Source organism: Glycine soja, chromosome 10 (genome assembly GCF_004193775.1).
Source record: "Glycine soja cultivar W05 chromosome 10, ASM419377v2, whole genome shotgun sequence".
Taxonomy (NCBI): domain Eukaryota; kingdom Viridiplantae; phylum Streptophyta; class Magnoliopsida; order Fabales; family Fabaceae; genus Glycine; species Glycine soja.
Window position 1 is genome coordinate 899558 of NC_041011.1, and position 11948 is coordinate 911505.

The 11948-nt window shown below is 36.4% G+C and overlaps 2 protein-coding genes and 1 non-coding gene across 3 annotated transcripts; 2 read left to right on the forward strand and 1 right to left on the reverse strand.

The window, feature by feature from the left end:
- Positions 1 to 246: 246 nt before the first annotated feature.
- LOC114371153 (squamosa promoter-binding-like protein 1) lies at positions 247 to 8211 on the forward strand. Its single transcript, XM_028328584.1, has 11 exons — positions 247 to 543; positions 649 to 1540; positions 1902 to 2083; positions 3751 to 4337; positions 4831 to 4905; positions 4997 to 5104; positions 5198 to 5315; positions 5696 to 5837; positions 6004 to 6148; positions 6460 to 7095; positions 7505 to 8211. Exons 2-11 carry the CDS (start codon positions 927 to 929, stop codon positions 7946 to 7948), a joined length of 3051 nt encoding a protein of 1016 aa, XP_028184385.1. The 5' UTR covers positions 247 to 543; positions 649 to 926; the 3' UTR covers positions 7949 to 8211.
- A 919-nt stretch (positions 8212 to 9130) lies between these two features.
- On the reverse strand, positions 9131 to 9203 carry TRNAF-GAA. The gene has a single exon. It is a non-coding gene; the product is annotated as a tRNA-Phe (tRNA).
- Positions 9204 to 9246: 43 nt separating this feature from the next.
- On the forward strand, positions 9247 to 10327 carry LOC114370376 (autophagy-related protein 8i-like). Its single transcript, XM_028327698.1, has 5 exons — positions 9247 to 9386; positions 9491 to 9546; positions 9680 to 9732; positions 9863 to 9981; positions 10063 to 10327. Exons 1-5 carry the CDS (start codon positions 9347 to 9349, stop codon positions 10161 to 10163), a joined length of 369 nt encoding a protein of 122 aa, XP_028183499.1. The 5' UTR covers positions 9247 to 9346; the 3' UTR covers positions 10164 to 10327.
- The last annotated feature ends 1621 nt before the right edge of the window (positions 10328 to 11948 follow it).

Below are 11948 nucleotides of genomic sequence, written 5' to 3' on the forward strand. Positions count from 1 at the left end.
ACACATGTGAAATAATGACATAGTAATTAAGAGTTAGAGGACATAAGAAAACGCTAATAATAATGAGACTGAGAGGGGGTAAAAGTAAAAGTAAAAGTAAAAGAGAGTGTGGTTTTGCGGTCACACGTGGTTGGCATGTGGTGATGATAACTGTTGCAGGGAAGTGGAAGAATGTGACGTTTACTTAACGAAACGAAACGCGGAGAGATGAAGGGCGTGCGTGGATCTGGTGCAGGCAGCTACAGCGTTAGGAAAGCAAAGAAGGCATCTTTTCCTCCATAACGTAAAAAGTGTGCAACTGGCCCCACCACTAGGGCTCTACTGTTCCCAATCCCCACCACCATTTTACCAATTATTATTTTCCATCCTCAATGGGAAAATAAAAAACAAATCAAATTCACATTCACATCGCCATCATCATCAACAACAACAACAACACCGTTTCCGTCCACAGAACATGTTCGCCATTTTGCGTGGCGCACTTACCGACATCCACTCGCCGCCGATCTTCTTTGCTTCTCACTCCAAACCACTCACGTGCCGGTACGCCTTTTTTCTTCGCTTCATCATCAATTTCTTCTTGAATTTTACTTTCTAACCTTCTTTAATGTTTCTCTTTTCTTCCTGCCGTTTTTTTTTTTTTTATAGATAATTTATGTTGAACAAGGAAAGAAGGAAGAGGTTGTTGTGTCTGTCGTGGTACTTGAGCTGAGGTAGGTTTTTTGTGTTACTGTGGTTGACTTGGGAGATTGTAAGTGTTGGTGGCGGCTATGCTGATTGGACTGAATTGGAATCATGGTTGCGTGGGTTTGCTATTTTTGGGGCTGTTGGGGGGTGAAGTAAGGTTAAATGATTGTGAGTGATTCCGTTTTGTTGATTTCGTACTGGTAACTGGAATTTTAGCTGTGTAGTTTGTGTTTGTGACCATGGAAGCTAGATTTGGAGCTGAGGCTTATCATTTTTGCGGTGTGGGTGCTTCCTCGGATTTGAGGGGTGTGGGGAAGAGGTCCTCAGAGTGGGATTTGAATGATTGGAGATGGGATGGTGATCTGTTCATCGCTAGCCGGCTGAATCCGGTGGTGCCGGCGGACGGTGTTGGAGTGGGACGGCAGTTTTTCCCCACCGGGTCCGGGACTGGGATCCTGGTGGCCGGAGGTCCATCCAACAGTTCTTCCACCTCTGAGGAAGTAGATCCAAGGGATCCCAAGGGGAACAAGGAAGGGGACAAGAAAAGGAGAGTTATTGTGCTGGAGGATGATGGTTTGAATGAGGAAGGGGGTACTCTTAGTTTAAAGCTTGGTGGCCATGCTTCTGCAGTGGTGGATAGGGAAGTTGCAAGCTGGGACGGTACGAATGGGAAGAAAAGTAGAGTGTCGGGAAGTACTTCAAATCGAGCTGTTTGTCAGGTGGAGGACTGCAGTGCTGATCTGAGCAAAGCTAAGGATTATCACAGGCGACATAAAGTTTGTGAGATGCACTCCAAGGCCAGTAGGGCGCTTGTGGGAAATGCAATGCAGAGATTCTGTCAACAATGCAGTAGGTAATTTCCCCTTTCAGCTTTTTCTGTAGTTGATCAGTTCGAATTTGTTTCATATATTTACTATGTGTATTAAGGGAATAAATGGCACTACCTCTGCTCCTATTTTTATAAGAAACAAGTTATATAGTGTAAAATACACTACATCTTGTTTCTTATAAATAGGACCAGAGGTAGTATTAATTATGATATCAAGATGCAGCAAATCACCGAAAATTGTAAATGATATCTGAATACAGCTGATTATCGTTGTAAATTTCTTTTAGAAGTCCTTCAAGCTATCAATTGTTTTTTATTATTTTCATGCAAATATTTAAAGTTTAAAATCACTCAATTCAATAACTTTGTCTTTCTCAACCAACAGGTTTCACCTGCTTCAAGAGTTTGATGAAGGAAAGAGAAGCTGCCGAAGACGTTTGGCAGGGCATAATAAACGAAGAAGGAAAACAAATCATGAAGCTGTTCCTAATGGAAGTTCATTAAATGATGATCAGACAAGTAGCTATCTGTTGATAAGTTTATTGAAGATACTTTCAAATATGCATTGTGAGTATTTCTTTAAATCATTATCTTTGTAACTAGCGCCAAGAGGAGTTGATTTCATGTAATGTGCTTGATTATTTTGTATGGCATTGATTGATTCTTGTCTTACTAGTTTGAAATGATGAACAGTCTGGTATAATTTAAACTATTCCTTCCTATACATTACTGCCATGTCAATAGCTGCTGGAAGGTAGTTTGATAAGTTGCGCAAATATGGTTTTATAAAACCTGTATTTGGTCATGCAAGACATGTTAAATATAGGATTAATCTGAATTTTCAATCCAAATTAGTTGCAAGTTGTAACTGGGCCCAGTGCATATCTTCAGTAGAGACATGCATGGAGGAAATTATCTCCTTCCTCAAGTTTCTATTCCACTTCATGTTGAAGAATTTGGTTTGGGTTGTGGTTGAGAATAGCGCCATGGCGGAGCAGGAGCCTCCGTAATGGCGCAGTTCAGTGTCATGGCTGCAATGGCCTAAATAGAAGCCTGACTTAAATGATTGATATATAAGATATGTTTAGTTTTTAAGAGGAAGATCGTCTAGCTGGTTAGAGGAGAGCAAGGAAAATGATTTGAGGTTGGTTTTTATGTGCTAGTCAACTTTACCTAGCTAGCCCTCGTCACAAGGTTAATTTCAACTAATAAGAATTTGTAGGTATGTTGAAAGACAAAATATTTCTTCAATTGTGGCAATGAGATGCACTGTCTTATTAAACTCTCATAAAATCCTTATTTCCTAAGACTGGGCCTTTTCAATGAGTTTCAAATTCGAGTACTGATGCATTGGAAAGTTGCTCTTGCTACTTGTGAGTAATATTTACTTGTGCAATTAGCAGGTGAAATCAATTTTTAGTGCTTTAATTGCTGGCCGAGTATAATTACCTTTCTGTTCTCTCAACTTTGCCAAGGAGAAATTAATAAAAAATCTAAATTAGCTCTCTGACCTGGTGACTATTTGCTATTTGATGTTTTTCTGAATTGGTGTTTTTTTCTTATCACTAGGCACTTAGCTTTTAGGCCTTGCAAATAGCCTGATTAATATTATGCACTATGTTTCCATAATACAGTGGAAATTCCTAGTGGTCCTGAGTTGTTTTATCTAATAATTTGTGACCGTTTGATGTTGTGAGTACATATGATAATCTGATGCCCGTGAGCTTGTCAATTAATTAACTGCAAGATATATGAGGAACTTTGATGGAATGAGTAATTAAATGAGCTTTATAAATCCATTTTATTGTTGAAGTTTTCTAAAACTGACATGAGTTATGCCCATCTTTGTTAAGGTGGCCTGAAGAGACCAATGATTGGCCTCTCTAAAGGAAAGATTCAAGGCTCTCTAATAATTTTTGTTCTCCTTCATTGGAGAATAAGCATTTTTCTGCAATTGGTATGCAATAAATTTTTGGGGGATGGTAAAAATATTTTGCTTATGCAAAAGAGTCAATCATGTGTGGTGTTATGATGATGATCTCATTAGACTAATTATTTGAAGCACTTATTTATTGCAGCATATGGTTAGACTGGCATTTGGAATCTTTCAGTTTTATGACATCTAATTGTGTTTGCTTAATATGACTATTCTCGTCTATTTCTCTGATTTGTATTTCAGCTGCGATTGAGGTTTTTTAAGGGATGGATGATGACTTTTTTTTAATGAATTATAGCTGACAGGTCAGATCAGACTACAGATCAGGATCTACTAACTCATATTCTGAGGAGTCTTGCTAGTCAGAATGGTGAGCAAGGGAGCAAGAACATAGCTAACCTTTTGCGAGAACCAGAGAATTTGTTGAGAGAAGATGGTTCATCAAGGAAGTCAGAAATGATGTCTACTTTATTCTCCAATGGTTCTCAAGGCTCTCCAACTGATACAAGACAACATGAAACTGTATCTATTGCTAAAATGCAGCAACAAGTGATGCATGCACATGATGCTAGGGCTGCTGATCAGCAAATCACATCTTCTATAAAGCCCAGCATGTCAAACAGTCCTCCAGCCTACTCAGAAGCCAGAGACAGTACCGCTGGACAGATCAAGATGAATAATTTTGATTTGAATGACATATATATTGACTCAGATGATGGTATGGAAGATTTAGAAAGATTGCCTGTCTCTACAAATCTTGTGACTAGCTCTCTTGATTACCCATGGGCACAACAAGATTCCCATCAGTCAAGTCCACCTCAAACAAGTGGAAATTCTGATTCTGCATCTGCCCAGTCTCCTTCTAGTTTCAGTGGAGAAGCTCAGGTATTTTTGTCTTGCTGCATTATTTTGAATTGGGTATTCTACATTCTTCTCGTGCTGTCATTTCAAATAAACAATTCATCCCAATGATTATGTGATTTTCAATAGAAAGGATGTTTTGCAGAAATTACCACAATACATAATTCAGTTGTATGTTAAGGAATTAAAGGTAGTGTATGGTCTTGGTTCTTAGATTTTTGGTTCTGTCTTGTGCCAGTTTGGTGGTATGGCTATAAGAAGTGAAAACATATGAAATTTCTTGACTCTTGTATTTAGCTATTTGCTCCTTCCTGTGTTTTATTAAACTGTCTTATCATTCCCCCCTCCTGGCCCAAAACAAAATCTCTAGTGGGAAAACACAAAAAAATTAAATTAATATATATTGATGATTATTTCCCTTTTTCTTACCTACGTTGTTGAACAATGCCTTTTTACATTTAATTTAGTATTGAGATTGTTGTCATTTAACGGTTAATTTTTTGTTTCCATCATTCAGAGTCGCACAGATCGAATTGTTTTTAAGCTCTTCGGTAAAGAGCCAAATGATTTTCCTCTTGTACTTAGAGCACAGGTACTTTAAGCTTTCTAAAGCAACTGAGCATAACTGCAATTCATTTCTTTCGTTTGTAATTTAATAACACTTTGTGGGTTTCAATTGCCAGATTCTTGACTGGTTATCTCACAGTCCTACTGATATGGAGAGCTACATACGGCCTGGTTGTATTGTTTTGACCATTTATCTGCGTCAGGCTGAGGCTTTGTGGGAGGAAGTAAGCCTTTTCCTTCTAAAACTATTTACATGTGGATATTTCTTTTAATATGGGACACCCTTGACCTTACACGCTTTCCCCCCTTTTTTGCAGCTTTGCTATGATCTGACTTCCAGTTTGAATAGGCTGTTGGATGTCTCAGATGATACTTTTTGGAGAAACGGATGGGTTCACATCAGGGTGCAGCATCAGATGGCCTTCATTTTTAATGGTCTCTTGCCATGTCTTTGTTGTCTTTGTCATTGTTGTTGTTAGGGGTCAAGATAACAGGAGTCAGAAATTTATTTCAGTAATCAATTAAGTTCATTATATGTTTAAAAGTTTAAAGTCCTTGCCATGAGGAGTCATCTATGTTAAAGACTTGTATCTACATCTAACTTTTGTCTTAGCCACATATATTACTTTAGGTGGTGGACTGCATTGAGCATTAATGTTATTTTATTGGGCTTTTAATGCTGTCTACAATCTACATTATTGTAATGTTACTGTGGTTTATGTATGAAATAACTATATCTGTATATCATTCAGGAATAACAATTTTTTTTATATGACATAATGACTAGTTATCTTACTGCAATTTTCATGCTGCAGGTCAAGTTGTCATAGATACCTCCTTACCTTTCAGAAGTAATAATTATAGCAAGATTTTGACTGTTAGTCCAATTGCTGCACCAGCATCAAAGAGAGCTCAATTTTCTGTTAAGGGTGTCAACCTGATACGCCCTGCCACTAGGTAATCTCTATTGCTTTGTGACTTGTCAATCCTTTGCATGGTTTGTAGTTAAAATACCTACTTAGAAAGTTACCTGGACCTACTCTCTGAGTTCCAGGATGTTGTTTGAATATATCTATACTTTTGTTGAACTGGCATGGTATATGACCATTAAACCTTCCCTCAGGTTAATGTGTGCTTTAGAAGGGAAATATCTGGTCTGTGAAGATGCTCATATGTCAATGGATCAAAGCTCCAAAGAGCCTGATGAACTTCAGTGTGTCCAGTTTTCATGCTCTGTCCCTGTGATGAATGGAAGAGGATTTATTGAGGTGCTTTTTCTTCTCTCTCCCAAATTATCTACCGAAAAAAGTAGGGATGGACAGGCTATTTTTTCCATGAGGAGGATAAGCAAATTCATATGTTACCCTGTTTTTACTTTTATGACACACTTTCACACACGCCGGTTACTGTTGAGTGTTAGTGATGTCCTAACTCATAAGTTGTGATATCTGATTCTTATTGACGGTAGCATGCATCCATACAAGTGTTGCCATATGTTTAACTGAAGATAAGCAATACTGCACTAATTCTATGTGGCTAAGCTTTATTTTTTCTACTTTCTTTTTTGTTAATTTTCTAGATTGAGGACCAGGGTTTGAGTAGCAGCTTTTTTCCTTTCATTGTTGTGGAGGAGGATGTTTGCTCAGAAATCTGTACACTTGAGCCTCTTCTAGAATTAAGTGAAACTGATCCAGATATTGAAGGGACTGGAAAAATTAAAGCCAAAAATCAAGCCATGGATTTTATTCATGAAATGGGTTGGCTTCTTCACAGAAGCCAGTTGAAATTAAGGATGGTTCAATTGAACTCTAGTGAGGATCTCTTTCCATTGAAACGGTTCAAGTGGCTTATTGAGTTTTCCATGGATCATGATTGGTGTGCAGCAGTGAGAAAACTGTTGAACCTACTGCTTGATGGAACTGTAAATACAGGAGATCATCCTTCCTTGTATCTCGCGCTTTCAGAGATGGGTCTCCTTCACAAAGCTGTAAGGAGAAACAGCAAGCAGTTAGTGGAGTGTCTTTTGAGATATGTTCCTGAGAATATTTCTGATAAACTAGGACCTGAAGACAAGGCACTGGTTGATGGCGAGAATCAGACCTTCTTGTTTAGACCTGATGTTGTTGGTCCTGCTGGTTTGACACCACTCCATATAGCAGCCGGGAAAGATGGTTCTGAGGATGTACTTGATGCTTTGACTAATGATCCTTGCATGGTAAAATTTCTGTTACTTTAAATTATATCGCTCTGAGAATAGACTTCTTTTACTACAGAGATTTTCTTCCCAGTTTTATTTGGATCTTCATCACTGGATTTAATTCTTGCACATTTTGTTTCCGAATCGTGCATTTAGCTGTTACAGTATTTGAACTTTTGTCACCATTGCATACTTCCTTTTTAAAATTTGTTTGGGTAACATTAATCTGTGCTGTTCTAGACTAACAATCCATATAGCTGGTTGACCTTCCAAACTACACTTGCCGCCAGTATTGTGTGACTTTGAATGAGCTGAAACCTGGATAGAAAGTGATGATTTATTTTTTTATTTTATGGCTTGTTGGAAATCTGGAGCTTCATGTGTTCAGGTTAGTGCTACATTAGTAACATGAAGTTTTTTAATACAGGTGGGAATTGAAGCATGGAAAAATGCTCGTGACAGCACAGGCTCGACACCTGAGGATTATGCCCGTTTACGTGGCCATTATGCTTACATTCACTTAGTGCAGAAAAAAATTAATAAGAGACAAGGAGCAGCTCATGTGGTGGTTGAGATTCCAAGCAATACGACGGAGAGCAATACAAACGAGAAGCAAAATGAGTTATCCACTACCTTTGAGATTGGAAAGGCTGAAGTAATACGTGGCCAAGGGCACTGTAAGCTTTGTGACAAGAGAATTTCTTGCAGAACTGCAGTAGGCAGGTCTTTGGTATACAGACCTGCAATGCTCTCAATGGTGGCAATAGCCGCTGTCTGTGTCTGTGTGGCCCTTCTGTTTAAAAGCTCCCCCGAAGTTATATGTATGTTCCGACCCTTCAGGTGGGAGAATTTGGACTTTGGAACAAGCTAAGGTTCATTAACTTGCAACTCAATAAAACTTGATAGGCAATGTAAGGATGCGTTCATAGACTGAATGACCGAGATTTCCTCTAGGGACTGGTTCTTTGTATTAGCTAAACTGTGCAATATTATTTACGTATTTGTTATCCTTAATGGCCATCCTTGTACAATGTATGTAGATGCAACTCTACTTAAAACTTTATTTGGCAGGATATTATATTTTAGTGTAATACTTGTGTGAAATCTTACATTCTTGTTTGACTCTTGATTAAATGACGAGTTCGTTTATATGGTAATTCAATTGAAATATCGAATGTCAAGGTCATTTCAAAATTCATCTCTTTCTTTTTTAATTTCCCTTCTTTTTTTCTTTCTTTTCAATTTCATTGTCATCAAATGAAGTGTTACGTTTGGATAAAAAGAAAAAAATTCAAAGAATAATTAAAGTTTTTAAAAATTGAAAAATGATATCAGTCACAACTTGCGTGGTAGACGATGACTCCTTGCATACGACACAGTTCTGGTCCAGATTTTGATATATTGGTGGCTCTGGCTGAGATCGATCGTTTACCATATGAATTATGAGACAAATTCAATCGAAACAAGCTTCTGTCATAAATATGATTGTGATGAGATAATTGGTAAGCATTATTCTAATTGGCTAAGACTACTTGGTGTTATTTATTTATTTATTAATGCATTTTTTTTTTACTTTTCTATTAGAACTTTATTCACGAGTTAAATTAATATTGTGTGGACTTACATTGCGTGGACAGTGGACTAACTTGATATATATACTCTTTATTTAATATCAAATTTCAAGAGTAACATGGATGCATCAAAAAAATTTCAAGAGTAATATTTTATATTATACATTATAATTGTACAATTCTTTCATAGAATTGTACTATTTTTATCATTAAAGATTTCACCCTCAATGTTAAGTCATTTGTATAAATATACAATTTTATTTTATTTATGATTTTAATTTTCTTTTTAACATTAAAGTATTTATTAAACATTGAATTAAAAACAAACTTTTATTTAAAAAGAAATTTGGTGAATAATAATTAAAAGCTATAAACACACTAATACGCAAATTCAAATTAGTTGGTACATTTTAGGGTGATTGGTATAGTAAAACGGGCTTATTCCTCTCAATATGTGCTTCGATAATAAGTCTAACTAAAAATGCGGTGAGCGTGGATCGAACACGCGACCTTCAGATCTTCAGTCTGACGCTCTCCCAACTGAGCTATCCCCGCCAATTAATTTTACTATATTTTACATAATAATTATATTATATATAAAATATTAAATCTGAGGTGTTTTTAGTCCTTAGTTGAGAAGTGTTTAGAATTATTGGAAGAAAGGCTCCATCTTTCTCTGGTTCTGTTGTTGCCTAAGAATGGGAGGAAATTCCAGTTTCAGGGATGAATATACCTTCGGTATGTTCTCCCAACTCCTCTTATCACCTATTTTTTTTTTATTACTACCATTATTAAGGGTTTACTTTCTTATCTGAGACTTGATTGATTTGGTGTGTGCGCAGAACAAAGGCTTGGAGAATCGCGGGATATTGTGGCCAAATACCCCGATCGAGTCCCCGTAATCATCTTCTCCTTAATTAATCAAATATTTAATCTCGGTTTATGTAGAAGCACACGGTGACGATGAACATGCTTTCCCTAACCCTAATTTTGTCATTATATGATCGATTCTTCTTGTTTTTCTTCTGCAGGTGATTGTGGAAAGATATGCGAAATGCGATCTGCCTGAGTTGGAGAAGAAAAAGTAAGATCATCCTTCATGATTGAAGTCATGATAATAAGAGATAAATTGAATTTGCATTTTATAAATGTATAAGCTATAGCAGCTATATAAATTGAAGTCATGGTTACAGTTTTTAATGTTTGTGATATAGATACCTTGTTCCTCGAGACTTGTCTGTTGGGCATTTCATTCATATTTTGAGTTCCAGACTGAGTCTGCCCCCTGGAAAAGCTCTCTTTGTATTTGTGAAGAATACTTTGCCTCAAACTGGTAAACCCAATGGTCTCTTTACAATTTTGTTTTTGTTGGTGGTAGTGTGCTTAAATGTCTTGTGTTTTGTGATTATTGCAGCTAATATGATGGACTCTGTGTATAGATCATTCAAGGATGAGGATGGATTTCTTTACATGTATTATAGCACCGAGAAAACCTTCGGTTCGTACATTATGTAAACTGTTAAACTCTGTACACTATTGTATCCAACACCTTGTGAAGTGACTACCATCATGAGACCTTGTATAAATTTGTTGTATCACCTGTATGGTTTAATATATCACTATTTGTTGTATTCTGATCATCCTTGCCAATACAATAATGCGTCATTTTTAAATGATTATATTTATACTATACCATTGAAACATTCGGGTGATCTGGGTTTAGAATTCATGATCCAAAACTCTATATGAAACTGCCCCTGCTCGGCTTACTATACCTGTACCCGTACCCTTCACCTCCCACCTGCCCTACAAATGGTGTCAAGTAGGTGAAAAATCTAGAGATAAAAATTATAATATCCTTGTTGAGTGTAGCAAACTTATGAGAAGTTTTCTTCATCTATTTAGACCACTATTTTGGTTTAATACAACTCTGTCGACTAAGTTCGCCACTTTTCACTTGTGTAAGGCAAACGCAAGACAAATGTTCTTCTTTCCTTAAATTTGTGAGCCAGTTGTAATGATATAAATGCTACCATGCCTTGAGCCTATTTTCTTTCTCGCATCATCTTGAATGATAAAAAAATCTAACCCTCCAACCCCTTTCGTCCTCTTTTGGAAACATAAAGAAACATCACCTGACGAAAATAAAAAAGGACCAAGATTTACAAACCAAGATGTAAAATGTCACCACATAGATGAGCTTTATTTTATAAGAATGCCCAGGATTCGTTTTCTACATCTCATGCTGCAATGCCAACGTAAAAGAAAAACAATAAACACGCAGGTAGGCAAATAATTGCGAGGAAGATGAGAGACATGAACCTAGTTGGCCTAATCACCTGCCACAATTGCTTAAGGTGCTAGTTAGGAAAGAAATGTAATATAGCAACGACTGTTACTCTGCTGGTCAATTTTTTATTTGCCTTTATTCGTATTGTAATCACCCCTTAATGACACCTCCAACGAGTGTTACTATATTAGTAAGAAAAGACGAGCCAAACTACTGCACATAACCAACATATGTACATGTTTGTAATTCCTTAGCGATTGTGTCCAATTATATCATCAAATATAGTGTATCCATCTTCATCAAAATCATAAATCAAGAACAATGCAACAAGTTTGGTTAAACTTGAATAGTTTACAAATAATTTAACTCATTTACATTTTTATTGTTTATTTCTAATTAATTGAGGGTATAATTTTCTTACAGTGATAGACATTAAAATTAAACTCATATGCAAGAGATCTCAAAGCCAAGGATTAAAAATGAAAAAAAAAATTCTTGAAAATAATTAAGTAAACTATCAATTATCAAAAGGTTATTTCAATGATGATAATATTTGCATAATTGATTTCATAACAATATACGCAAGCATACAAGTCAAAGGGGCAATCCAACTGAATTATCAATCATTTTCTCAAGTTGAATAATTCAATTTTATCTCAACACTAATGATAAATATAAATTAAAAATGACTTTTAATTTATACCTCCAACATCCGAATGTACAGTACTCGAGTACGTATTTTGAGGTCAACTGACCGATAGAAGGCCTTAGTTTTTCTAGTTTTTTAATTTTTTCTTGTGGCATTATCTATTACATACATTAAGATTCACTTTTCTCTTGTGACAAAACGAAATGTCCTAATTAATTTTTTCTAAAAGAAATTGTCTTTGCCATTACCGGGTCCAGCCGTCCAGGTCCCCCATCTCTTACATTATTATCAAACTATATTAAAATGCCATATGCAGTTATTGCAGCCATCAAAGAATAGAAAAGTTCTCCCTAAGCTCAAA